At 59.1% G+C, this 27,905-nt stretch overlaps 1 protein-coding gene across 1 annotated transcript in view; it reads left to right on the forward strand.

The window, feature by feature from the left end:
• The first annotated feature begins 537 nt into the window (after positions 1–537).
• Positions 538–27,905, forward strand: part of SLIT1 (slit guidance ligand 1) — a 50,260-nt gene continuing 22,892 nt past the window's right edge. The window contains exons 1-3 of the mRNA XM_019471658.1: positions 538–603; positions 917–988; positions 1,641–1,712. Coding sequence (XP_019327203.1) covers positions 924–988; positions 1,641–1,712 — 137 coding nt within the window. The 5' untranslated portion in view covers positions 538–603; positions 917–923. The remainder of the gene's footprint in view (positions 604–916; positions 989–1,640; positions 1,713–27,905) is intronic.

Consider the following 27,905-nt stretch of genomic DNA (forward strand, 5'->3'; position numbering starts at 1 on the left):
GCTGGGTGTTCGGAGGGGTCCTGCTTTTCTGGGGGGCAGTTGTTTGCTTTCTTATTACCCCTGCCCTCTCTAAGTGGCTCTGTGTGTTTGGGATGACCTTACCAGGTGTTTGCTGCATTTCCAGAGTGAGGTGATGTGCATCCAGCCAGGTGGCTGCTGGCATTGCTGGGCTGCTTACTGCATTGCTGATGGCTCTGGGGCTTCTGTCCCAAGGGGAGCATCCAGTGTGGGGACACGGAGCTGGGGGAAGCTAGGCAGCCCCTGCCCATTGCTGCTTTTTGAAAGATGCCAGCTTACACACTCCTGTCCAGCCAGATTTCTGTGTGCCCAGCACTGCTGGCCGTTGAGGATGAGGGTCCTCTCTGGGAGCCGGTGACCAGCCCTGCTGTTCCCAGCAGGGAGCACAGAAACACAGTGGCTACTGCTGTCCTTTGGGTCTTGCCTGCCCTTTTTGGGGAGCCACTGGGGAGCCCCAGTGCCTGGCCGCCTCCTGAGTGCTTCCCTGCTGACCTCCGCTTCTTCTCTTTGCAGGGAGCTCAATGGCAACAACATCACGCGGATCAACAAGAACGACTTTGCCGGGCTGAAGCAGCTCCGTGTCCTGTGAGTTCCCGGCAAGGGGCCGGCTGCCCCAGCCTTGGCGGGCACCATGCTCAGCTTGTGACACCTCCTGGGGCTGGTAGAGATGATGCTGAGCCCTTTGGTGGGCATCTGCTGGCAGGGCTGGAGGGCATCTGTGTTGGGCTGAGCATGGTGGGCTTCCAGCTGGGAGGGAGTGGGGAGAGAGAAGCCGCGTTGTGTTGAGGGGATAGTGGGAGTGAGGTGGCCCTGGGTCCAGAAGAACACTGGGGACCCCGCCAGTGAGACTGGCGGCTGGGGACCACCTTTCCGGAAAGCTGACCCCTTCTCTCCACAGGCAGCTGATGGAAAACCAGATCAGCATGGTGGAGCGTGGGGCGTTTGATGACATGAAGGAGCTGGAGCGGCTGTGAGTGCCTGGGTGCAGAGGCGGGTTGGCAGGGGGCCGCCAGGTTTACTCTCAGAGACCATCCTTTCATTTTTGCCTTAAACCATAATATATCAGTGCTGCCTGACTTCAGACAGCTTCTCTGCTGCATGGCGGCGGTATTTTACAGTGTGGGAAGCAAACCTATTTCTGTTTCTATAGATCTTAAAGTCCTTTCAGATGCTTTTGTGGTGAGGGGCAGGTTAAACACAAATCAGTCTCACTGTTATCAGCTGTGTCCTGTGTGTTAGCGAGGGAGCTGTAAGTTCCAGTCCAGTACTCAGTAAAATAGCTCAGCAGTTTAAAAATCCTGAGCTGCTCACGCAAATATGAGGAGCTGAGTGAGCAGGAGGTTAACAGCGCAGTTAAGCAGCAATCATCTGCTAACAGCTTGGAGCCCTGTCTGCATGTAATTACAATATTGTGAGTAAGTCTATTAATGCCCTGTTGGTTGCCCCCGCCTGGGAGTGCCGTGAGCGGGACAGGGGTGTCCTCACCAGGTGGGATGCTCTGCTCTAATGGCCCCTCCGAATGAGCCAAAGCACCCCAGCTGTGCCTGGAGCTGCCAGATGGGTTGCAGGGGGGGGTGATTGCTTTGCCCCCAAAACCCTGACCCTTTCCTCCTTCCCTGCAGACGGCTGAACCGCAACCAGCTGCACACCCTGCCCGAGCTCCTCTTCCAGAACAACCAGGCGCTGTCAAGGCTGTAAGTACCCTCTGTGCCGGTGGGGCTCCCCTGCCCAGCCGTGGCGCGGGCTCACTTGCGGGGCTGCTCGGGCCTGCCATGGGGTTTGGAGGGGCACTGACGTCCCGGGAGGGTGCTGCTTCTGGGGGGTTGTGCTGGTGATTACTGGTGTCTTGTCCCAGTGAGCGCCTGGCACGTGGCAGGGGAATGCACCCTGTTTCTGAGTGACCCGAGCATGCAGCATGGCGGTGAATTGACTTTGCCTTGCAGAAGACCTGAGACCAGAGCTGTTAAAGACTGCGTTAAACGTCCTTGCAGTGCATGGGGATGTGGAAGGAGGTGCTGGCGGTTTGGGCTGGCGACGCTGAGCTGGGCTGTGCCTGCACAGTGCCAGTTGCAGAGGTGGTGCGAGCCCTGCAGCCTCCTCTCTGGGTGCAGGTCACGGACTCTGGAGCGGGGTGCCCTTACGCCCTTGACCGGGTTGTCATGAAGGGAGGGTGAAAGAGGATGTCCCCAAGGGAGTCGCATCCTGCCCAGAGCGCAGGGCACAGAGAGCCCCGCCCCACGGCCCTGCTCAAGAGCTGCCTTTCTGCTGGTGTCTGGAGCAGCCTGGGGTTTGGGCTGGCGACGCCGAGCTGGGCTGTGCCTGCACAGTGCCAGTTGCAGAGGTGGTGCGAGCCCTGCAGCCTCCTCTCTGGGTGCAGGTCACGGACTCTGGAGCGGGGTGCCCTTATGCCCTTGACCGGGTTGTCATGAAGGGAGGGTGAAAGAGGATGTCCCCAAGGGAGTCGCATCCTGCCCAGAGACCTCCGCAGGGCACAGAGAGCCCCACGGCCCTGCTCAAGAGCTGCCTTTCTGCTGGTGTCTGGAGCAGCCTGGGGAAGGAGGGGGAAGCCCTCCCCAGGGCAGATCCAGCCCCTCATGCCTGCTGCCCCCCCGCCGCACAGCTCTGCCTGCCCCCGTCCCTGCCAGTCCCTCTGCACCCGCAGAAATACCCCCAGGGACTGTCTCTTGTTGTGCAAGCCCCAGCTCTGCAGACCCCTCTGCTCCTCCTCCCTCCATGCAGCAGCAGGCTGCCTGGGGAGGGCTGCTGGGATTTTGATAAATATTCTCTTTTCCATATTGGCTTTCCCTTGCCTGGGGCTGCTTTGCTCGGGCAACGGTGCCATCGGCAGCGCCAGCATTGTTCAAACTGCAGGAAATCCTCTTAACAAAGCGTTTACTGGCTCTCAGCTATGTCAGGCACCACGTACATTGGGAAGGGGGCTGTGAGGAGGAGAGTGTGCATGCCAAACTGGGGCTGGGTGCTCTCCATTGCTCGGAGAAGATGCTTACACCCTGGGGCTGATTTGCAGTGTCTAGGAGCGGGGCAATTGTGGCCAGGACACGAGCTCTCTGCTTACTGCATCTTGTATCTCCATTTCTCAGCTGTGAAATGAGGATGCCAGGTCCCTGCCGGGGGCAGGGTAGGAGTGGATGAAATAACTGAATGGGCTGAGACATTGCCAGGACAGGCATGGCCATGTCCGGGGCCAGGCAGCCCTGCCCACGCAGGCAGGCTGCGGCTGAGCCGTTTTGCTCAGCGGCGATGCTGGTTTCTTCCAACAGTGCCAGGGAGTCTGTCCCGGCGTCCAGCCGGAGGCGGTCTAATGAAGGGTTAAAACGCCGTGTGGGTTGCCAGCGTGGGATGTGTGAAATGGTGGACCTGTGCCAAAGATGGGCCTAGGTAATGGCAGCTGATAGCACAGGCGTTCAATTAATTATCAAATGGCATTTGTTGAGCTCAGCTGTGCCGTATCGTGGCGCCAGCAAGGGCCCATCCTCCTCCAGCCGCCCATTGCATAACAAAAACACGGTCGAGAGAATTATTTTACAAACATTAATGTTTCCCTTTTAATCTTCTCTAGATTTTAATACCAGGCTCTTTCAAAAAGCAAACCCTGACAATTCACTGGGGAGATGCAGAAGGGCAGCCTCCTGGGCGGGCTGTGTGGTGGCGCCTGGGCTCGTGGGGAGCCGGGGCTGTGCCACGGTGTGCACAGGGCTGTACGCACCCTCGCACGGTGTGCACGGGGCTGTACATACTGCCATGGGCGAGGAGGGGTGTGCAAGATGCTCCTTGCAGCCACCCCACGTGAAGGTGCATTTCAGCCTCTGCCTGTTGCTGTACTGTTGCTTCCCGTGATGTGGTGGTTGTTTCGAACCTATTCCCTCCCGCCCTGCCTTGAAGCTGTTTTCTGACCATCTCTGCTGTGACAACCACCGCCTGGACACCAGCAACCGGAGCTTTTCTTGTGCAATCTGGGGCTGTGTGAGCGGGCTCAGATTTTTGCAGCCCCTCAGCTATAGGCGGTGCCATGTCTTGGGGAGCTTTGATGCACGCTCAGAGCGGAGGGTTCCCGTGATGTGCTGTGGGATCGGGGAGGGGGGACATGCTGAGCTGCCTGCCGTCCCTCTCTGCAGCACGTTACCCCCACACACTGCCTGCGTTAGTGAGGGCAGGGATGCAGTGCTGGGGTCTGCCCAGGGAGCACATCAGGAGCTGCTGCTCTGGAAGAGCCTCGGGTGCTGCGTTTGGGCAGCAAAGCCCTGCGTGCCGGAGGACCTGCTGTTCCCTCGTCTTGTGGCTGCCCGTTGCTGAGATGCCCAAGGATGGTTTGGGGGTGGACAGCAGAGCAGGGGGTGCCCGGGGCAGAGCTTGTCTAGACACACCGTCATACTGGCTTAGCAGGAGGTGGGATCTGGACCGGTGCTAGTCCGGCCGGTGCGGGAGGTCATAAAGACGCTCTTAAATTGCCGCAAACCTGTCTCAGGCTACAGGGATATGAGTCAGTGGGGAGCAGATTTAAGCTAAATTGAAATCAGCTTGCCTTGAACTGAAATCGGAGCCTCTCTGCCAGGCTTTGCGCTTATTTAACTGCTGAAATGAATCTGGGGTGGCCCCGCAGCTCAGCGCCCCCTCCCTGCCCCAGAGGCAGGCTGGGACCCGTGCTGGTCAGGATGGGATGGGACGGGAAGAGAGGGCTCTTACCAGCACCGTGCTCTTGCAGATCCTGGTCTCCAGACCATTTCCAGCAAGCAGTGCCTGTGCAGGCCTCCCCATGCCCTGCCCGCTGCGGCCACCCACAATGTGCTCCTCGAGCTCCTGGGGTACCTGCTAGGTCCTCGTGTCCTCGCATCTTGATACTGGGAGGTCTTGAATTCGCAGAAACTGGCTGAACGAGTCGGACTGAGATCTGTTTAGCTGGGAAATGAGGCTGCCAGGTCTGGCAGGTGGGTGGCAGCCGAGGCAGAAAGCCAGGGGTGGATGCAGGAACCAGTGGGGGTTGCTTAGATGGGTACCTGGCTGCTGGCCTGGATGGTCCAGCCTCTTCTAGCCTTAGTCTTGATGCATCTTCAGCAACACATCAGTAACACGGCAGCAGGTTAAGGCAAGTCTGATGAATGGGTGATACCCATAGAGCAGTTTTCCACTGTACCTCGAGCCTTGTGGAAATATCTCACAAGCACAGAGAGGAGAACCTCGGGAGGACCTTGGGCTCGGGTCGAGATGGAGAGCTGTTTGCCGGCTCCTGGGTCTGAGTGTCAAAGCCTAATCCACGTCGGTGGCGCTTTGTCGTCTCCCAGCCCGGCTTTAGCTGCAATTAGTTACTCAGAGCTGGGCTATAAAGAGCATTTGTGCATCGGGATAATGGAACGGGTTTGAGTTAAACCTGATCTGTCGGGGCTTAAATAAACTGGGGAATGGCAGGAAAGGGTCAGCGGAAAGCAAACCTCAAATGACGGCGTGGGGGAGGTGAGACGCCTGGAGAGGAATGTTTTCCCCTCGGTATTTGGGAATATTGAGCTGATGCCTGCCCGGAGCCCGTCTCGGTCTGAGATGGTGGGGTGGGGGGGGCTGTGCCAGCGCCTCGGCAGCAGGGCTGGGAGGCAGGAGGGCTCCCCGCATGGCCTCCCTTATTTATATCCACCGCAATGAGCGGATAACTCATTAAGCAGTCCCGGTGGCTGGAAATGGTGCTGATCTGAGGTTTCACTGGAGAGCGCCTGACCCCAGCGACCCCATCTCAAACTGGGTTTAATTAAACTGTCAGCACTGGATGGAAGAACAAAGTGTTGTGGGCTTGGGGGGGGGACGGGGTCCTCCCCACAGCTCGCTGGGGAAGAGCAGGTCTCCTGCGAGGTGGAGAGCTGATAAAAAATGGATCTTTCCCTCCATCGAGGAAAATTACCCATGCAAGAAGGTGACCTCCGCTACTGCACTGCCCAGCACTGGTCCCCGGTGCCCTGCAGCCATGCACATCTTGGCTTAGCACCGGTGCCAGCAGACCTCACTTCAGCATCTCTCCTGAGCTGGCAGGAGGTTTTTTTTCCCCTTGGATTCCCTTGGAAGGTGGGACCGAAGCCCTTGGGTTTCTCTCTGCTCCCTTGGGAGGGATGGGGGAAGGATGGGAGAGGAGTTTTGTAGCCCTGTCTCCCTTCTCTCCCCACCTCCCCTTAAAACCTCCTCCTGAAGCTGTTTCTAAGCCCCTTTAGGGGTCCTGGGTGGGGGATGCGAGGAGGAGAGAGGAGGCTGGGATGGCCGTAGCAGCAGGGTGAGAACAGAAATGCTGTGGGCGCATCGTCAGGGAGGCAAAGACGTGGGCTGTCGAAATGTGCTAAAGGCAGCCAGGATGGCTATAAATAAATGGTTTTCTCCAAGGGAAGCCAAGCTGGCGCGAGGGAAGAGAGGAGCGGTGGGTGCTCAGCTGTGGGGAGCTCTGGGGAGATGCTCCCGCAGGGGAGCAGCAATCCCGGCTGGATGTATCCCCCTGGGAGCGGCCGCCCAGAGGTTTTCCTCCCCGAAAGCCGCAGCAGCCGCTCCATGCTCGGCAGAGTGGGAGGGCCGCCCAGAGGTTTTCCTCGCCGAAAGCCGCAGCAGCCGCTCCATGCTCGGCAGAGTGGGAGCTGAGAGAGGATGAGCAGAGAGTGGGGGAAAAAGGTCTTGTCTCCAGAAGGAGGAAGATTTAGGACATGGGCTGCGGCCCATCGGTTCCTGTCAGACCCATGCCAGCAAAAATGGTGGAGGAGACGGTGCCGTGTCTGAGCTGGCAGCCAAGGGGGAAGGGCTGGCGGTGCTGCTCTCGGGTCTGTAAGGGCAGGGGCTCCCTGGAAACAGCATTAACATCTCAATCAGGACCGGTGGCTTTCTGAGCCGGGGACATGTGAAATGCTGTAGGAGCTGGGGGGGATTGTGACGCTCCTATGAGACTCTCCTCCTGCGGCCGGAGCCTGCCGAGGAGTAGCGATGCTCTACACTTACTTCTGTCTGGGAGCTGAGGCAGAGACCAGGGGCTGATCAAGACCCCCTCTGGACCAGGGCTATTTAAAGATCTGGGTGATGAGGGAGTTTTGAGCTGAGTTGCAGAGAGCTGGGTGTGCTGCCTGGGCAGAGAGGTTACATTCCGGCAAGCTCTGGGGCAGGTTCCTCACACCGTCCCTGCATCTGGCCAAACCCAGCCCTAACTGCCTTTAGAAAAGCAGGCAGAGAAAAATGGAGCGGTGCTAAATAACTTGAGAAAATGCAAATTGCATCCTTCAGGAAGAAGAGGACCACAACCACGTGGGAGGAAGCTGTGAGCTGAGTAGTAGCAAAACAGGGTGACAAGTGAAAAAGGAGCTGTCGGAGAAAGGAATAACAAAACAGGCCCCGCTCGGATGGGGCTGGCTGAGCGTGGGAGGTGTTGCTTGCGAGACTGTACCAGTGACCATTCCTCTTGGCGCTGCACTGGGAAAACCCCCGGATAGGAAAGGGAGAGATGGAGAAACGTCAGGACAAAAACCCATGCTCGGTGGCGGCTGGGTAGAGGAGCGGTCCCGTGCCCTGTGGCGGGTGGCTGTGCCGGTGCCGGGCGGGAGGTGTGGGTGCGGGGGGGATGCTCGCCAGAGGATGTGGGTGCCACAGCTCTGCTGCCCTCCCAGCTGGCGGGACTCGCCTGCCTGAGCCCTGGTTTCGATCTGGTGGGGGATTTTCGGTGCCTGCCTGCGTGTTGGCTCCCTGGAAATCCTGCCATGGTGGTGGGCTGGCTCTGGCTGCGCACCAGCTCTCCTGTGCCAGACACCCGCCCCGCCCTCCCCCCGCCGCTCCTGTTGGGGCTTTGGCTGAGGTTCACTACCTCCAGCGAGGTTTTGTGCTCGTTCTGCAGCCAGTGAGCTCGGCGTGCGCCTGGGAGCCTGCAGCCGCTGCATGGGAAGGGGCCTGCAGGCACGACGTTGTGTTTTCATCTTTCCATGCTGGAGCACGGTCGCTTCGGCTCCCCAGGCGTGTGCTCCTTTGCTGCTTTGCTCTTTGCACAGATGTGGACATGCTGCTTCTTGGTGTCTCTGTGCAGAGGTCCATGGTCCAAGAGCAAGGTGCCACAGTTGGGAGCAGAGAGCAGCTCCCCCTGGAGCAAACCTCCCCTTCCCCAGCATCCCCTGTTTCTGTCCCAGCTTCCCCCTCCGGCAGCATCTCCCTCCCCTCGCCAGGCGAGGGCCAAGTGTCCCTGCTGTCACCATGCCCACGTTTCGGCCGTTGTCCCCTAGACTTTGGGTGCCGTACCCCCTTGCACTCCCTGACAAAGCCCCTTCTGTTGGGGACAGAGCGGGGCTGGGGGGGCCAGGCTGGGACGTGTCCCCCCGAATACCAATCAGGAGGGGGAACGTGTTTACACTGCTGGCTGGGGGGTGGCTGCGGGGTCTGCATGCTGCAAGACCCCCCCACCAGCCGGGGGGACGGGGAGGGGGAAGGGAGGCCTCGTTGCAGCCCCCGGGAACAAAGAGTCAGTGTGGCTCCTGACAGCTCTAAGGAAACGCGGGGAAACAAATGTGCCACTAATAGGTAGGGAGGTTACCTAGGAAAAGATGCTGCCAGGCGGGCGGGCAGCCAGCCCCCTCCCCGGCGGGCTGGCAGGCGGCGAGGGGCTGGGGCTGGCACCCCCAGCCTCGAGGGGGGTTCAGAGGGCTGCAGTGGGGCCAAGCTGAGGCGGGTTTGTGGTCCATGCCTGGCGGGGGCATGCCCTTGTGCTGTCCCACCATGAGGACAGCATCCTTATGGGCACGGTAAGGACATCTCTGGGTTTTTGTGCTGGGTGTCCCCGCTGGGGAAGCAGCACCGTTGTGCAGGGTGCAGGGAGCTGCTCGCTGCCCCCTTCTTACTGGGGAAGCAGCACCGTTGTGCAGGGAGCTGCTCGCTGCCCCCTTCTTCCTCTGTCGTTAATGTGCCACAGACCTCAGCTTTTTTTTGGGGCCCCAGAAAGACTCCTTGGGGGATCCTGAGTACAGCCAAGCCTCAAAGCCTCATGAACTAAACACTTGTTTAAGAGTTTTTTACATTTAAGCACTTCCATAAGCTTTTTGGGACCTGCCTCATGGTCTGTGGAGGCACAGGAGTGGCAGGGTGAGGGTCACTGCTGTGCCCCAACCTGCCGCCGAGCAGCCTCCTCCTTCACTTCCCACCAGCCTGGGCCCCCTCCCACCGGGGTGATGGTGCAGACCCTGCACGGGGGTGCCCCGTCCCCTGGCTCTGTTCTGCGCCATTATCCTGCTGGCGAGCCGGGGCTGCCAGGAGCAGGCATTGCCAGCCGGCTGCCTGGAGATAATCTGCCCCCTCCCTCCATGCACCCCGTTGTGCTCCTGACCCGTGGCCAGCTCTGGCTTTCTGGGTGTTGAGCTGCTTCCAAGGTTTCCCTGGCAATGCGTGGGGTCGAGCCCCGCTCCCAGGGCTCCCTCCTCGAGCCGCTGGCTCTGCTGGCTGCACCCTCGGTCTTGCTTTGGGTGCAGGCTTGGATTTGGCTTTCTTGATGTTATTAAAGCAAAGGGGTCTGGGTCTGTAGTGAGGTGCAGCTTCCAGCCCCCTGCCCCTTTTGGCAAAGTGCCCCCCTCCATGTGCCATCGCCCTGTGTGGAGCATCCCTGCCCACCTCTCTGGTGATCCCTATTGTGCTGGCCAATGAGAATTTGCAACCCATAGGAAAAAATGATGGAAAATCAAGTCTTCCTAGTGTTGGGCAGCAGTGCTAATTACACAACTATTAAAACACAGGGGAATTATTTATTCCCTCCCCCCCTCACAGCTCATCGCCTGCATTGTGCCCCATTCTCCCCTTGGCCACCTTTGGTCCCCTGAAAGAGTTAAAAGAGCACTTGGAGGAGCTGATCCCTTTGTCCATCCATACATTTTGGGAGCGGAATAAAGGCATTTCCTTCCTCCTGTTTTCACAGCTAGTGGAAAGGTTTAAAGTAATTTTAAAGAATCGTGAGCAGAATTAGCCTTTGGTAATTTGACTTCCAGGATGTGGAAGAAAAAAGTCTTATGCGGTGATTTTAGGGTAAGTTATAACTTGGTACCCCTCCACGTGTATCCCACAGACGTGTTAATGTGCAGAGCCAGATAATTAACCTGCGTTTGCTGGCTGATTCTCCTGCAGGTGGGTGCTGGGCCCCCTTGTCTCTCCTGCTGGGGCTGCCATGAAAACAAGCCGTCAGCAGTTTCCGGCACTGCTTCCGACAGCTGCCTGCAAGGGTGCCTGTGCCACCCGCGTCCCTCCTCTGCTGCTCCTGAGGGGCCCGTGGTGCTGTCAGCATCGGTGCTGGACCACGCAGCCTGCAGCCCTGACACCAGCAGCTCGGTTCGGTGGGCACCGGTGCTGGCTTCTTGCCCAAGCAGGCTGCCTGGGGCACCGGGATGCAGGGTTTCCTGCTGCAGCAGGGCTCGTAGGCATTGCCAAGGGGAAGCTGTCCCCTGCCCGCAGGGATGAGCTGGGGGCATCCCGGTTTGGAGAGCCTGTTTCCCCGTGTGTGCCGATCGGCATCAGGGCACAAGTGCAGGGCAGCTGCCTGCGCAAAGAAACCCGGCCGGCAGTGTGTTGGGGGTGGGTTTGGGGAGGTGGGGATTCATTTCCCAGATTCTCATCTGTGTTAAATTAATTATCATCCCAGGCTTATCCTCACTTAACCAGCAAGACGCAGACGTCTGTGGTTGGGACCCCCACCGCCCCGCCAGAGCTAAGCAGCATACGGATTAGGGGGTCTTACCGGCTGCCTCCCCCGGCCCCTCCGTGGTTCTTGCCTCTGGAGGCTTCGGTCCCCATTTGTGTCTGTGTTTCCCTTCAGGACAGGAAAAGCTGGATTAATTTTTACTGCTCCCAAGGGAGCTGTTGGTAACCAAAGACGTCTCGCTGTCTTGTTTTCTGTAAACCGGGAGGCAGGAAACGACAAGGATGGTTTAAAATGGTTTCCTCGCCCCCCCCTTCTCCCCGTCTGGCCCTTGCAGCCCCTCCGATGGGGGATGGCATTTGGGACAGAGCTGCTTGGAGAGAAATAAAGTCACTCAAACTTCTTCCAGGCCCTGGGGCTGGACGAGGGAGGTTTCTCCAGGAGGTGCAGGTGGGAAGAGCTTGACCATCCTCTTCAGTGTTTGGGAAATTATAATTTTGGGATCCTACAGAGGAGGAGTGAGGGGCATTAGCCCCGTTGCATGGACAGAGTATTAAATGTGGAAAGCACAGGAAAAGCTCCCAAAAAGTGCCTCTCATCCTGGAGCTGGGAAGTCCTCCATCCCCAGACCCCTCCCATGGCAGAACTGGGAAGGGGACCCAGGAGTCCGGGCCCTGCATCCCCCCCGCCTTCCCATCCCCAGTACGACGCTCAAAGGGGCTTTTGTCCAGCTTTGAGCCCCACAGGTGGGTGGGCGCTTCATCCACACACCCCCCTGCTTTACCCCTGGGCTGGGATGCTTTTTCCCAGGGGCCGCCGTTGGCCCGTCACTATGCGACGCAGGCTTGCAGGTCGCCTCGGCAACGAGAGCCTGGGGATGCGGTTGGGGGTCGACCCCATCATGGGACCCTTTTGGGATGTTTGCCTGGGGGCTGGTGATCCCTCTTGCCACAGACCTGCACGCACCCAGCAAAACACACGGCCGCGCGTTTTGCTGGGTACGTGCTGGTCTGCTGCAAGCATGGTGGAAATGCAAAATCGGTGTGTGCCGTGCTGGTGCACGCATGGCACAGGGTGTAGGGTCAGGGCCAAGTACCTGGCATCAGGGTTTCACCCCAGGGATGCTCCATTGCAGCTCCTCTCCATTGCACAGCCAGGCTATTACTGCACGGCAATTACCGCTGGCACTATTAATTACTAATCATAAAGACGAAGTCGGGGCAGTGTAGCAAGTCTGTGCTTGTGGGGTAAATGGGAGCAAGCAAGCTAGGAGCAAGCAGGGGGGCTGGCTGCATTCCTGGGACTCGGCGGCGTTTCCAGCTCTTGCTGTCCAACCGGAGGCATTTCCACCTCCCGGCGTTGCCGTCCCGCTCCAGCTTGCTTGTTCTCTTCCCCACGGGCGCAGCGTGTTGCTCATTCCTGCATCCTACGATTTCACAGCATCCCCGCAGCCGGGTGTTAATGAGATTAGACCCAAGCTTTAAGATGTCTCTCTCTATCCTTTGCCATCCAATTACACAGCCCGCATGGTATCTGATTGCCTACGAGAGGGGAGGACTGGGGCTGGCTGGGATGGGAGGATGCAGCTGGTCTTTCTAGGTATCAGCCCCGCCGTGCCGAGTGGTTTTCTTTCTTTTCCTCTTTTTTTTTTTTTTTTTTTTTTTCCTCCCCCCTTGGCTTTGAGCTGCTTCGTTTGGCTTTTTCATCGCTTCTTGACGTGGCGGCTGGGCAGAATTTGTTTAAATTAACTGCTTGAATGGCAGCGTTTGTGTGTGTTGGGGGGGGGGAGCTCAGACAGCACCAGAATGGATGAGGGGGATTAAAGGTGCCTAATGGGTTCCAGATGGGCATCCCGGACTGGGAAACACCCCCGCAACCCCAACATCAGCTGGGGGCCGCTGGCAAGGAGCTCGGGGCTGAGAGCCAGGATGCTACAGCAGGCGGCTGCCTGGCTCTCCCGCAGCAGGGTGGCTGCTCCGAGCGTGTGCCTATGGGACTGGGGTGCCCTGAGGCTCCCGGGGTGCTGGCTGCCTCTGCGCCGCCCGGCCATGCCTGGGGCAAGCAGGCAGATGCACCACAGGAGGCACCTTCCCTGGCTGGCCCGGAGCACAGGGTGCAGCAAGCACCGCTCTCCGCCCTGCGGGCTCTGGGGATGCGGGGCTGGGGACAACTGCTTGCGTGCGAGTCCAGCTTTCGGAGGTGCCTCAGCTCCATCGTTAGCTGACATTGCAAATACAGCCTGCCACAGCAGCACCACTGGAGCGGCAGTTTCTGCTCAGCAGTCTTGGTTGCAATGTGAGGAATGATACTACTTAGTCTTTGATGCCCTCCCCCTGGGCTCTAGGGTGCCTCGGGGCACTTGCTCAGTCCGACGTCCCCACTGCTGCAGTGTATTTTTTCTTATTTAAAGATGGAAAACTGAGTCCCAAAGACAGGAACTAAATTTTCTGCATGGCCCTGCCAGTTGCTTTTCCCAGACCTGTAGGGATTAGAGATGAGATGTGGTGACAGCCCTCCCTGGCTCTCCAAGGGCTGTGCCTCCCACCAATGGCCAGATTTCTCCTCCAGACCTGCTACATGGTGCCAGGGCTGTGTGTTCGCAGCCTGCCCGGTGGCAGTGCCTAGCTTGGAAGCACATCAGTCCCAAGCGAGATGAAGCCTGCAGGAGCGAAGGGCTGCTGGGGAGCGGTGTCACTGGTGGGGACTGCAGGGTCACAGGCAGGGTCCTTGCTTTTGAGTTTTATTAGTGGCTGAGAGCGGGAGCGGGACATAAGCTGTGAGCCGGCCAGCTGCTGGGAATATCACCCGTGCTGTAGGGCGGCTCATCATTTCGTGGGGGATTAAAGCTTCTTAGGGGAGCGGGCTGCAGAAGAGCCCATCAGGTTTAATGGGAATGAGCACTGAGTGGTACCTTTTGCTACTGAAAGCTGGAAAAGCCCTGTTCCCGGTGGGAACGAGCCCGCTCAACCTGCAATGGCTTTTTGTGAAGGCAGTGGTTTGCTCCGGTGTGTCCGGCTGTATCCAAGCAGATGGCCAAGCCGGGGGATGAGGCAAGGTACAGGAGAGGAGATCCATGGCAGCGCTCTGATCCAGAAGGGCTCCAGCAGAAGGTGGGGGCTGAGGAGGGTCCGGGCAGGGTGGCAGGGGGGCACACAGGGCGGTTGGGAGGCGCTGGCCGGCCTCCCTCACCCACTGACCCTGGCCGACGCTCTGTCTGCCAGCCCTCCCGGCCCATCCTTGGCCCCACGTTGCCCCCGGGCTCTCGTTTCCTTCCACAAATATTGAGAAAATAAATAGCGCGGCTGAAAGGGGATGTCCCTGCGTCCCTCCGCACACAACCGCCTCCCCGGGGAGCTGCGCAGGTGGTGACCCCGCATTCCTCAGCCCAAGGGTTAACCGAAGAGAAAGCAAATATTGGCTTCTCGGAGGGCCGCCCCAGCCCATGCCCGTGGTGAGGGCTGCCTCTTGCCTGAGAAAAGGGGCTCGCGGGGCAGGCAGGTCCCCATCCCTGGCAGGGGTGGTTGCACAAACCTGGCTCCTTGCTCGGGTAGCGTGAGGTCCCCGCCATGGTCTGAGCCCGCTTCTCGGGGCAGGAGGTGCCCCAGCATGGCAGGGACAGGTGAAGCCATGTGGGTGACGAGCTGGAGGGTCAACTTCTGCCGGGCACTGGCTGCGGTGGGCTGGGGGCACGGCTGGTGTGCTGCCAGGGCTGCCTGCCCCTCTGCCTATCGCTGTGTCTGCACCCGGGGTGTGCTTCTGTGCCTCGGGGAATTGAAGGCATGCGGCTGGAAAGGACGTGCCAATGGCACGAGCCCAGCGCTGCCAGTCCCGCTGCCACTGCCTGCCCCTCTCGGCTGGGCTCCTCCCATCCCCCTTCGGCTGTGTACGTGGTTTTGTGGCCCAGGAGTTGCTCCACGAAGCATGGGACCTGCGCTGATGCCACGAGCCTTTGCAAGCCCCCGGCTCCCCGGGGCAGGATCTGGCCTCAGCGGGGTCCAGCAAAGCGTATCCTCCCTCTTCCCCCTCCTTCTTCACTCCCTCCATCCCGGTCTTGTCTCTTAGCAACTGCCCCTGGCCAGGACCTGGGCTGTGGAGGGAGGGATGTGACACTTTCCATGCATCAGTCACTTTGCCACCTCGAGAGTGACGGCGAGGTCGTTATCCCCCACGGCACTGGTTGGGCCGAGGCGCGGCGAGCGATGATAGAGCATCCCTGCGACACCTCCGCCTGGGTAGCAGCCGGCTGCTCTGCCTCCAGCTTGATACCGATCCCCGCTACAATAACGATACGGGCGGCAATCAGGGAGGAATTAAAGGATAATTAATGCCAATCTACATGGAAAATTGCTCTCGTCAAACAAACCTGATATCATTTTTTTTCTGATGAGCTGACAAATTCAGTTGATAAGTAGCAACTGTGCTGACATGATATACTGAGATTTCTGCAAGTCGTTTTACTCTTGCCTGGAGGATATTGTGATGAAAACATTAATATTCTGCAAAAATCAGTGTAGCATTTCTGACAGTGTGCCTCACTGGTAGACTTCCCGGGGGAACTGCAGCAGTCGCCTTTCTGGCAGGGTGCAGCGGGGCTCTGATGATGATGAACTGATGTTCACCATCTCTGCAGAGCCGCGGTGGTCTCGGGATCTTCGGTGGCAATATTGACTTCTGCCAACCTCCCCCCGAGTCTCCCAGCCTCTCATTGCCACCTCCTTCTGCCCCGTGCCAGCCGAGGGTGTGCGGTGAGCTGGGCGGTGTAGGTGATGTAGCCGGGGAAAAAGCCACCTGCACCGTCACGGAGCTCGGTTCAGAAGGGAACACGAACCGGTAGTTGAAAGGAGCAGGGCTGGGGCTGCTGGCGGGATGCCGGTCTGGCGGGATGCTCCGCCTGAAACACCTGCGCCGGAAAACATCCTCGTGCAAGGTCACGCAGCTGGGGAAAAAAAAATGTAGGTCACAGCTACAAGACAGGGAACAGCGTCTGGGGACGCGGTTACACTGAAAAGGACTTAGCAGCTGACGCGGCAGCCTGCTTTGGGATGCGGGCTTCCAGCGCTGCAGCTTGGGGGGTGATGGATGAGCAGAGCAGCTCTGGGTATCAGGGGCTGCGGGGGGGGGGGCCGTGTTGGGGGGCAGCGGGGAGGCGTCCGCTGAGCATCATTTCTGCTTTGGGGCCCATGGTTTAGAGAGATGTTGGGAAATTAGAAAGTGCGCGGAGAGGAAGTGCAGGATAATTGGAGGTCTGGAAAACCTGCCTTCCAGTGAAAAGAATTAAAAAGCTCAGCTTATTTAGTGTACGCAAGAGGAGGTAAGGAGGGGATTTTATCCCCATCTCTGCGTACCTGCATGGGGAGAAGCCTGATTGTAGGCACCTCATTAATTTTGCAAAAAAAGAAAAAGAAAAGAGAAAAAGCATAAAATCATTCAATAGCTGGAGGCTGAAACCAGACAAATTCAGACTAGAATTAAATTTGTCTTTTTCACCACGGAGAGCAGTTAACCGTTGAACACTCATCTGGGAAGAAGTGGATTGGATGTCCTTTAAAGTTGCAAAGGAGACAGTACTTCTTTCCCTGATGGTGAAAACGGGAAGGGACAGGGTTGGAGCAGGAATCCCAGGGAGGGGTCTGCGTCTGGGCCAGGTGCGCAGAGAAGTCCCAGTGATAAAGTGTCCCCTTCTGGGTGATGGATGGCACCCCATCCGCTGTCCCTCTCTGGGCATCGGGGACATCAATCCAGCACCACCATCCCAGGCCAGGACCTTAATTGCTCTCAAAGCCCCCGAGCATCCCTGCTCCACGAGGCTGGCTGAGCAAAGCTGGCTGCGGAGGCTCTTCTCCATCTGGGACGATGCGAGGCAACATCTGAGCGGGCACGTCTGCTGGTGGGGATGGGGCTGCCGCAGCCAGGGGGCTACTGGGGGGGGCTCCCAGCCTGCCCCCGCTGCTCTCAGCCGGGCCCGGGGAGATCTGCCGGCGCCGGTCTTCCCACGCTCTCCCCGGGGGATGCTCAGCCATGGCCTTCCTGACCCCAGCACTGCAATCCTGTCTGAGCATCTTAGGCGGAGTTATAATTTACTAGCGCGGTAAAAGGGAAAGACAGCTTTCCTTTAATTTTATGAGCTACAAAGTACCCTGCCTGGTTAGGTGCTGGCTGAGCTTTGCAAGGGCTCTGGCTCGGAGTTCACAGGGCAAATAGTGGCGGTGGTTGAAGATGCTGTCTCTCCCCTACGCTGCTCCTTTGCCCATCACAACTGCTCTTCCTCCAGTGCCCCCATCTCTGCAGAGCCGGGCAGGATCTGTTCCTCTCCTGTTCCCATCCCTTTGCAGAGAGACGCCAGCAGTGACTGTGACAGCGAGGCCAAAACGGAGTGCTCCCGGGCTGTCCGGCCGCAGGGTTTTCCTGGCTGCCAGTCCCCTGAAATTGTGCCTGGGACAGTGAGAAGGCGAAAGCTGGCTGTAGCTGGGGACGTGGCACTGGGAAAGTCCCACCCTGGCTGCACATTTGGGGACAATGTGTGCAGAGCGGCGGGATGCTGCGGGGAGCTATCATTGCCCCCGTGAGCAGGGTGGTGTGCGCAAATGCCCGTGTGCCCTCGCAGCCTGCCGACCCCTGATCCCCCAGTTGTAGGAATGTCTTTACATGCTCTGGGAATCTTTGTGCTCCTGTCCTTGCAGCCTGCCACTGCCGGGCCTGGGTTTTGTGCTTTTGCTTCTTTTTTTTCCCTTTTTTTTCCAGCGTCTTTCACAAAGACACCTATTCTCCCCCTGCGCCCTGGGGATTTACACAGAAAGCTCACCCTCAACACAGCAAAAGAAAGGCCTGGGCAGCCCGGGAGAGGAAGCTCACACAAAATACGGTGTGTGGCTCTTTGTGTCCCCTTTGTAATTCCTCTGCACAATGAACTGCCCCGGCCACCCACCAGCCCCGGGGTACCCCCAGGTGCCCCGTCCACCATGCCCCCACTCCCCGATGTGGCAGCAGGCAGAGCTGGGGATGCTCCTCACCGGGTGGCCGAGAGCACAGCCTTTGTGCTCGGGAGAGGGGAAATTTGGGCAGGATGGAGATCGCCATGTTCCCGCAGCAGCAAAAAGCCCCCTCGCATCCCCGTCGGCCCCCGGGCAGAGCGCTGGGGGGGTCCCTCCAGCAGAGCCCTTCCATCAGCCCCACTCTGACAGCTTTTAACATGCTAATGACCCTCTCAAGGGCAGGAGCAGCTCTGCGTAAAACCCATGTTCAGCCCTCGGTCATGGACATTTGCTCGGAGACACAGCGTTAAATATTTATCCTCCCCGCCTCCCCCCCACTCCGCAGGCATTAACAATAGCGATCGCAACTGGCCCCTTCCCCCTCGCCGGGAACATGTGGCTCCCGGACCATGGCAGCGAACATTATCGTTTGTACCTGTGAATTATTGATAAGGTATAAGATAGTTCTTGCGGTGAAAAAATAATGAGGGGGAGAGGCTGTTTGCAGCCTGGTGGGGTGGACACTGCTGCAAACCCTCTTCTCCGGGGGCAAAATGGGAGGTGGGACCCCATTCCCGACGGGCCGCCTCTGCCAGCTGACCGTGCCGGCCCTTAGCAGCGTGCGGCCGGCACCAGGCTGCCTTTGTGCGTGGTGGCTCCTCTCTCGGCGTGGATCTGGCTGGCGCCTGTCCCCTCCTGGCTGCCCGCTGCCTTCCCCGGGGGAGGTGGGCAGCTGCCCGACCTCCCAAGCCCCGTGCTGCCTGCAGCCTCCTGCGAGCTGGGGGATGCTCGCTCAGGCAGCTGCCTGAGGGTCGCGAAGGTGAGTGGGGATGTCCCAGCTCCGCAGGTCAGCTACCCACCCCGCGGTGCCTTGGCGGGGAAGGGGCAGGTATCGCCCAGCCCCGCAGACGCCGTGGCTCCAGTGAGCAGATGGGGTTTAGCCTCGGAGAGCCTTTCAGCTGGCAGGGCTGGAGGGATCGGGAGGTCTCCAGGGGCTGGAGGAGGGAGAGCGGTCCTCAGTTCTTGGCTTTATGGCCGCCAATGCGTGCTGTCCCTGTGCCCTAATCTGTCCCTGGAAAAGGGGGATGAGGCTGCTGAGTCCCTGGAAAGCAGGTGGCAGCCCTGGAAGGGGGTCTGTTCCCCGGCTTAGGGCTGTCCTTTGGCTGGGAGCTGAACTCAGCGCATCTGTCCCCTGAGCTATGGAGGTGAGAGCCTGTCCCGGAGAGCCCCCAGGTCCGCCAGCTCTGGCGGGTCTGGGCTTCGGCTGCGCTTTTCGAGGCTCTGGAATGCCACACGGGAGGGTGCAGATGGCTCAGGGGGGATCTTGTCGTCGGTAGCATGGGCAGTCCGATTAAAATCAGGGTGCCTCTTTAAGCCAGTTCAAAGCCCGCTTTGATGTACTTAGACCCTCAACCCCGCTGTGTTTTGCGGGGAGAGCATTAGCAGGAGACCCAGGGCATTAGCGTGCAGAGCCTGGCCCACTCTGGGGTTACGCATCTGTGTCCCTGGGCTGGGTGACAGGGCACCAGGGCGCTGCACTCACCCCAGGGACAGTGAGGTTCTGGGGGGAGCACGGCCGGGATGAGGCACCCTCCTTCCTTGCACAGAGCCTCCCGCCATGCTCCGGCAGCACCACCCCTGCCCAGGAAGGGGCTGCCCAGTCCTGCCGTGCACTGACATCAGGTGTTGCTTTCCCAAAAATGTGTCTGAATCCGGTGTCCCGGACCCCAGGGATGCAGGATGTGCTGTTATTTCTGAAGATGCAGGAGTGCCTGGGAGGCAGAGCAGCCCCTGCCCATCACCTGCCACAGCCTGGGCCACAGCTGGGGGCCACCTGGGCAGCACTACTCTCCATCTCCTGCCCCATTCATGGCTCCCAGTAGTGGCTATGGGGCTGGGAGGATTCCCATGAGCCGCCCACCTCCGTGGCTCCCTTGCTGGGTCTCCTGGGGGAAGGTGGAGGCGTGGGGTGCTTGTGAGCACTGCGGGGGGGGGGAGGTGGATGTCTCATGCTGTTCCTCGGCATTGGCACTGCCACTGTCCCTTTCTGTCTGTCCTGAATGCTTGGGATACTGGTGGTATCACACTGGTGGGTGTGTGGACGTGATGCGGTGGGCGATGGGGTTGCATTATGTGTGCTGCAGTGTGTATGGGCACAACAGGAGATGGTCCCAGGCAGTGCGGCAGCGTGCAGAGAGCCCCGGTCCAAGGGTGCTCCAGCACCAGGCTGCATTACCCCCAAGTACAAGCTGCAGCATGGGAGCTGTAGCGAGGAAGGGGCCAAGTACAGCTCCTCGCTCCCGCTGCAGGAGAGCATCCCTGAGTGGGTGATTGATCCCAGCATTAAAGGCTCTGGGAGCATGAGCCCTGGTCTCCCTGCTCACCCTTCCGCTCCCTGACTTGCCTCCAGTCATGCAGCAAATACAGGCCAGGCCACTCAGATATCAAGTGTGAATTTCAAACGCTCCCTCTGCCCTCATCCCCTCTCTGGTGTCTGATGGGAGGCGCGGAGAGTGGCAGGAGCACCAGGCACATGAAACAGCCCCGTTCAAAGCCCGGCACTGCGGCTCCCACTTGCAAGCCGAGTTAAGTCTGCAGGCAATTACCCGGAGGTGTTCCCTGCCTTCGCTCCTGGCCTTTTCCCTTGCAAACCGCCTGCTCTCTGCTTTGCTTTTAGGGGAAGAGCCTTGCACCAGAGCAGATACAAGCTGCATCAGGCTGGGCTCCTGCCTGCAGGTTACAGTGGGGGATGCTGCAGCCCTCCTGTGCCCCATCCCATGGTCCCCACGGCTCCATCTCAGCACTGAATTGGGCTCATACCAAGCCGGCGTTGAGGCTCAAGCCACAGAAGCTTTCTGTGCAGGGGGCAAAGTAAGGTGGCGGTGCTTTGGCCTCATTCAGAGCTGACACGTGAGGACGAGACCAAACCCAAGCCCTTTTCTCTCCAGCTGCTTTCTGGCTACAGGGGTGCAATGGGGATGGCTCATCCCGTGCTGGATCCCAGGGTGCTACGGGATGCTTGCGTGCTCGGCTGGAGCTGGGGCTGTGTGTGTGCGGGGAGGATCCGGCCCCTTCCTCGTGCGAGGCAGAGGCAAGACGATGTATGTGAACTCGACTTCACAAGACATCAAATGTGCTGCAGTCAGATGGAAATTGGCTCTCGGAGCTCCTTTCTTCTGGCACCAAGCAGCTCCCCGCTCCTGCTCCCCCCTCAGTGGGTGGATGGGCTGATAATATGAGGAAGCGCCTGCTCCGCTCCAAGCTGCGGTGCCTGGGATCTCATCTCCAGGCTCGCTGACAATTTGCATTAATGTTTACTTAACTAACCGGGAGCCCTCTTACATCCCAACCGCCTTTGCTGGGGGGCTTACATGGCTCATGGGGGTGGCGGGACCGGCAGAGGCGTTTCTGGACTGCCTCCTTTGTGCTCCGAGAATCTCCAACCCTCAGAAAAAAACCCTCTTTGCCAGAAGAATGGGCCCTTCTCCCAATTTACTTGAAAAGATGTCCCGGATTTCTGCCCAGCCAGGACCCTGCATTGCTCCCGGGCAGGATTTCAGTGGGGGAGCCGGCTAATTTGCAGTATTTTACATATCTAATATGTTGTCAGAAATGCTTTTAAATCCCTGTAATATTTAATTAGGAGGTAGCTTTTGGCATATTAGGCGGGAACGGGGCTGTCTAATTAGTTATTGGTGATTTCATACCCGTGAAGGTAATTAAGTTAAGTAAAAGCTGGAGGCAAGCTCCCGTGCACGCATCCGCCCCATTTTGGAGCTGCTCTGGGATGCAGCGGAGTTGATGCCAGTTGTCTGGCCTCGGAGCTGAGTGTACCCATCTAGGGTTGCCGCCGGGCTTTCCCCGTCCATGTGGCAAGGGACAGCCATTCCCCTTGGCAGGGACCATGCCCAGCCCACGGTCCCAGCTAGAGCAGGACATCTCCCACCACAGTCGGGTCTCCAGCCACCTCCTGCAGGGCTCTGACACCACCTTGGGCCCGTGATGTGCTCGTCTCCCGAACTTGGTATTTTTAATCTCAAAACTGAGCTGGGATCTGACAAAATATGAATCATCCAAGAGATGTAAGAGCGGGCAGAGTCCCTGGCAGACTGGGGTGTATTTTTAGCCTGCACGTGTTGGAATTTGACTGTTTCTTAGGGAAAAAAAGAGGTTTTCAGATCTGAGCGCCTAGCTCTGGCCACACTGGGAGCCCTGCTACTGGCTCCGCATTGCATTGCCCGCCTTGAAAATAAAGGTTTATGGCAGCATGGGAAGGAGGACGAGGGTCAGGCTGTGCTGCACGAGCCCTGCTCGCCTCTCCCATCACAGAGGACCACGCCTGGGGTCTGAGCCCTGCCCTGTGCCCACCGCCGGGAGCTCAGGGGCGCTGGCATGGGCACATGCACGCGACCGGGGGTTGGCTGCTCGCCCTTCTGCTGGCCCAGGCCAGCAGCCGTGGCTTGGGGTGGCAACACCTGGAGCTGGTCATGGCTGGGGCACTCCCAGGAGCATGAGTGTCTCTGGGGGCACCAGCACCCAATGTTGCACCTGTAGCCCGGCCATTCTGCCATGTCCTTGCACACATGCCAGTGACAGATGGCATTTATCCCTCCCCAGGCTGCCCTGAGATGGTTCCCGCTGCATCCCGTAGTGGGGTCCCAGCCCACGATGCCCCCACTGTGAGATGGGGCTCCCCGGCCACCCACCTCCCTCCGAGGGGGCTGATATCTGCCCAGCTGCGCTGGCGTGGGTCTCTCCCCCTCTGCGGGGTTTGCAGCCAGGGCCCCACTGTTCGGGACATTTCATCCCCCCCTTTAATGTTGGCGGTGGGAAGCCGGGGAGCCGATAATGATGAAGGAGTGTAAATGTCAGCAGGAAACCAGCTTCAATCAGAACTGTTAAAAATAATCCCGCCAGGCCTGCTCTGGCAGGGGTAATCAGCCTCGGCGGAAACTCTCCCCGGGTCCTAGAGCACGAGCCGCAGCCGTGCCGAGCAGCGCCAGGCCACCCGAGCAGCCGCGCTGGAGGCTGGCTGCGACGCTGGCAAATCCAGCCTTGGCCAGCAGCTCCCTTGGAGCCGGGAGGAGTGACCCCTCGAGCTGGGCGGGGTGCAGGGTCCTGTCCCATCCCCTCTCCCCGGACGCATTCTGGCTCTCCCCTTAGCAGGAATCCCCACTGCGATCTCGGGTGGGCTTGACCTAAGTTTTAAATGGAAGAGTGTGGCATGGGAGAGGGGTGTGGAGGTGAGCTGCTTCTGGCGTGCGTGTTTTTTCTTAGGGATCCCCATGAGCTGCGTGCTCTGCTGTAGCATGTGTGATGGCGGTGAGATGCTCAACCTTCATGAAAACACCTGTGACTGTAGCTACCTCCTCGGAAACACACAGCCTCCCCTTCCCAGCTCTGTCGGGCTGTGGCAGGAGATGTGGACACGCAGGTAACACAGCCCCCAGCTATTCAGGCACGTCCACACGGCAGAGTCAGCCGCGGGCTCTTGGGGTCACAGAGCCGGTGTCCCCACCTGAAGTGAGATCCGCTTGGAGCAGAGACAGGAGGTGCGTTATTAACCTCAAAGATAATTAGCCTCGGGGCAGCTTGCAAAGGAATGTGGGGCTGCTCCATCACTTGAACTTTAATACAGAGGCTGAAGGTCTGTGCGAGACCCCCAGGCACCCACGGGCTTGGGGCCAGGGCTCCCCGGTCTGTGCCTTGCGGTCGGGCTCTGCCACCAGGCTCGCTGCTCCTCTGAGGCTCCATGCATGCGTGGATCAGGGAAAGGCAGGAGGAGCACCCAGATGTGCCTCCGGCAACTCATTTCTGCCTCCCCAAAACAAGGAGGAGTTGTTGATCCCCAGCACGGGCGAGGTCCGTGGGCAGCAGTGTTTTATGACCGTGGGGGCTGCAGCTGTACTAACTGCCTGCAGGCAGAGGCTTCCCCAGACTTGCGGTGTGGTTCTGTGCCTGGGGCTCTTCAAAGAGCTGCTCCGTGGAGGGAAGCCCCGTGGGCTGGGGTGCGGCTCCCTGCCCCCTGCGGCATGGCCGTGACTGGGTGCTGCTCTCCCAAACCCTCTTGGGAGCAACGTTACAGGGGCAAGGGCAGCCCCAGCTTAGGCCCAGCCTTATGGCAGGGCTTTGCTGCCCTGCCAGCAGTTTTTATCCTGGCTTTGATGTGTGCCACGCGAGATGGAGTCTCTTTATCTGCCTGTTGGGTTTTCCCTGCTGTGTGCCCCCACGCTCAGTTCCCATGCTCGGGCGCTCTCGCAGCCTCGCACTTGCTCTGCCCCATTTCCCACCCTCCTTTCCCATTGGACCCTTCTCCTATCAGGACTGTTTCCTCCCAGCCCTGTGTAAAATCACATCTCTTTTTCCAGCTGCTGGGCTGGATATGAAATCTCGCACTGGCTCCACCCTGGCTGCCAATGGGGCTGATGCTTTTCACCATGCGATGCATCTCCCACCCTGCATCCCACTGCCAGCTCTGTGGTCACTCCCAGGTGCTTTCAGGAAGCCAGGCTATGAGATGCAGCCACTGCTGGGGCAAAAGTTTTGCCCGTCTGAGTGCTAGGGCTGAGCGTGAGGAGCCTGAAGGACCCTTGGTCATGCCAGGGCATTTCGCCAAGTAACTCCAGCTGGGTCTTGCAAGGTTCAGCATCAGTTTCAGAGCATCCTCCAGGCCAGAGGGAGTTTGCTTTAGCCCTTCCCAAAGCTGGGACCAGGGATTAGAGTTGCTATCCCAGGACCTGCAAAGCTGAGGAGCAGCATTGCAGATCCTCAGCATTGCTCCTTGGCTCACCAGCCTGCACCAGATCTGGGACAGCCGGGATGCAATTCTCAGCTTGGCTCAGCCTCATTCACACCTCGGAGGAATCCAGGAGGGCCGGCAGGGCTGGCTTCACACTTATTAGCAATTAAAAGCCTCAGAGCCTGGGAGTCAATTAGCTCTGAGCTCAGCAGTGCCGCAAACCCAAGGGGATGAGCCTGCTAACGAGAGCCACAGCCAGCTCCCCACAGGGCTTGGAGCTGTTTTGCCAGAAGAGCTACTTGCTTTTTCATTTACACCTTGGATGAGTGTTGCTGCATGGAGTTCGGGGTGTCTTCTCAGGTGGGAGCTGCTGGGCAGGGAGCACATGCTGCGTGCTGGAGGGTGCAAGGCTTCCTGGTGCACAGGGCTGGAGCCTGGCACTTCTCCCGGCATGGCACAGCACTGTCACCCAGCAGGGCCCTCCGTGAGGGGGGGATTGACCTTGTCCTAACCATCATGGGGCTGCGCGGGAGGGTCTTGCTGTAGCACGCTGCCATCTGCCAGAGGTAGAGCCACGTGTGGTCCAGCAAAACCCCACTGCTGCCCCCCGGCTCACTCTGCCCCAAGCTCTGGAGCTCTTGGGCTGCGGTACCCTGATTTGCCGGGCACCCTGCGACGTGCTGGGTCTGTGAGCACTGGAATGATGCTCTGCCACGGGCAGTGGTTTCCCTTTGCAACAGGAGAGCAGTGGGGCAGTGAGCCGAGGGTGGGTTTGGGGGAAGGCTGGCGGTGCTGTGCACCCCCGGGCAAAGGGACGGCTCCGTGCCTTTGATTTGCAGCGTGTTGGGAACATGCTGGAAATGAGCCAGGTGATGCAAATGTGAAGCAGGTAGGTGCGCAGGCTGGAGGGTAGCATGGGAGCTGGAAAGAAAACACGCTTTGGTGGAGGGTTTCAGAGGGATTTCCCGCTACTAGAAGACAAGACAGAAGCAAAAACATGAAAGGAGGGAGGAGAACAAGCTTGCTGAGCACAGGGGCAGAGGGGACTTGGAGGTGGTGAAAAGCAGGGATGGAGAGAAGCAGGAGGCCATGCAGCGATGGGGCCGCCGGCTGGGTGCGGCTGGGTGCCTCGGCTCCCGGTGGCAGTGGGACACGGAGGCTGTGAGCCGGGCAGGTGCAGTTTTAACACCCGGTATCCAGCCAGACACTTGCTGGAGGGGACGAGCCCTCATCCAGCGGTCAGCGGGAGCCGGGGGAGACGTGTCAGCCACACAGCAAGTCCCTTTGCAGACAGTGGCAGGTTGGCTGTTCCCGGGTGTGTGCTGCAGGGCACCCCCCTGCCCACCCCGGCCTCTGCCAGACCACGGGGCACTGGGCACAGCGGGTGCTCTGGCTCTCTCGAGGCACTTGGGGATGCCGGGGAGCTGGTGGCGATGCCTTAGCCTTGCGTTGGCTCCCCTTCCCACAGATAACGAGGTTACAGGAACAAAGGGACAGTGTGGGGAGAGGGCGGTGACAGGCTCGCAGGGTTTGCAGCTTGTTATTTCACTTGTGTTTCCATTAAAGCTGCTGCTTTTAACTTGTTTCAATTTCTGAAGAGGCTCCAGGGTGGGTGGCAGATGCTTTATTCCTCCTCCCTCCCACCCTCCCCTCTTTTCCTTGGCCAGCTCCCCTTGTTCCCATAGCATCCCCCTTCCCGCCGAGGCTGAGTCCTGCGGCTCTGGCTTTGCGGCATGGCCCACGCGGGAGCCGTTCCTTGCCAGAGCTGGACCGGAGCCACCGTACAGGCGCTGCCCTGTGCAGAGAGCTGCTCGGCAAAGCCCAGCTCGCACAAATGCCTTCCCCGTGTAGACCGTCCCACTCGCAACAGATGTTGCATGTCCCCGACTTCCCCCGTGCCCAAACACGGGGCTGCTGGTGTCACCCGCGGTGCATGTACCCACACGTGCCTCAGCATCCCCGGTGCACCCCCTCGACATATGCAGGCACCGTGGTGGCACCGCTGGGTGATACCAGCTGGTGTCAGTCACTGGTGCTCTGGTAAGGACAGCAGCCCGGGTCATGGCCTGGGTCAGCAGCGTCCCTTTGAAGCTGCTGAGATTTATGCATGCCCTGAAATGTTTTGCTAAATCAGCACCACCACACTGGGGCTGGGACTCTTCTCGCTAACTGTTGCCATGAGCATATGTTGCATTTTACACATGCTCTGCTCGGCTGTCCAAGCAACAAATCTCTCCAGCTTTAATGTTTTGGGAAGCATCTGCATCTCCTGGGAGGGAAGGGGCCAGGGCCGGAGCCTGGGGTCAGCACAGCACTTTGGGAAGCCTTTCCCAGCAGGGGAGTGGCGTGAAGCATTGCTCCCTGGTCTGGCAGCGTTCACCTTTACTCTTTGCCGTGTGTATGTGGTGGACAGGCAGAATTTGTTGATCGGGCTCGTGTCGCTGAGGTCTGTGGTCTGAGACACTCAGCACGACATCATGATGTCTAGCAGCGTGTTGCCTTGCTCCAGCAAAGGATTGTTTTGTCCTTATATATATGGGCCTGGCAAGGATGAGCTCTGATCCATCGCTTCCACTGGTGCTGAAATAACAAGAAATATTACTGCAAAAAAACTCCGGTGGGGATGGGGGCAGCTCTGCTAAGGGAAGTGATTATTTATTGTTGCTTGGACCTCGGTGGACATGACCTGGTGTGTCATCCTGCCCACCAAGAGGTGCTGAGGACTCTGGTCCCTTTGGGAGGACCATCCCACGGCCAGGAATCACATCACCCCCCCCACGGGTGGTGTGTGAGCAGGTGATGGACATGACGGGTACGTGGCCCTTGCACAGGGGAGGGGACCCCCAGGGCCAGGCAGCCTGTGTGACTCAGAGCATGGGGACCCTGCAACTCGCAGGTGGGGACATGAGCCCCGCTTTCCAGCTGGGCTGGGGTAGAGGCACGCGTGAAAGTGCATATAGAGGCCAAACTCCCCATGCCACCCAGGAGCAATGAGCCCTGCACAGGGCAGGAGAGGCCAGCAGTGGCTTTCAGGTTGCTGTGGTGGCTAGAAGAAGGATGCCTGGACCTCCTCATCTCTAGGGCCCCTGTAGGGACACCTCCCTGCCTTTGCACAGCGCTTCACTGTGCCACAGAGATGTCTCCTGTGCTGAATACAGGTTGCTGCCGCCGTCCTTGTCCCCTCTGGCTGTACCATCCCTGCTCCGTGCACCCTGTCCCCAGTACCCATCAAGGCTGTCTGGGTCAGGAGGCAGTTTCTGTGGCTGCAGGTTGCAGTCTCCCCCAGCACACTATGGGCTGCGGCACCCGGAGCCAGGAGGATAATGAGATCTTAATAGTCCAATTATATCCCATCGATTTACTCAGCACGTAATTGTTGGCGGCTGGGGCTGCCTGATGAAGCGCTGCCAGCGGGGAGGGCTGTGCGGCGTTGCCCAGTCTGGGATGCTCCTCGCAGCAACCAGCTGTTCCCCCTTGAACTGCCACAGGAGCAGCCCCCCCCGACTCGCTGGTCCACCCCCCGGAGGGGCAGGGGCCAGCGCGCCAGGGG

This window comes from Aptenodytes forsteri, unplaced genomic scaffold, assembly GCF_000699145.1.
Source record: "Aptenodytes forsteri isolate BGI_AS27 unplaced genomic scaffold, ASM69914v1 Scaffold15, whole genome shotgun sequence".
NCBI lineage: Eukaryota > Metazoa > Chordata > Aves > Sphenisciformes > Spheniscidae > Aptenodytes > Aptenodytes forsteri.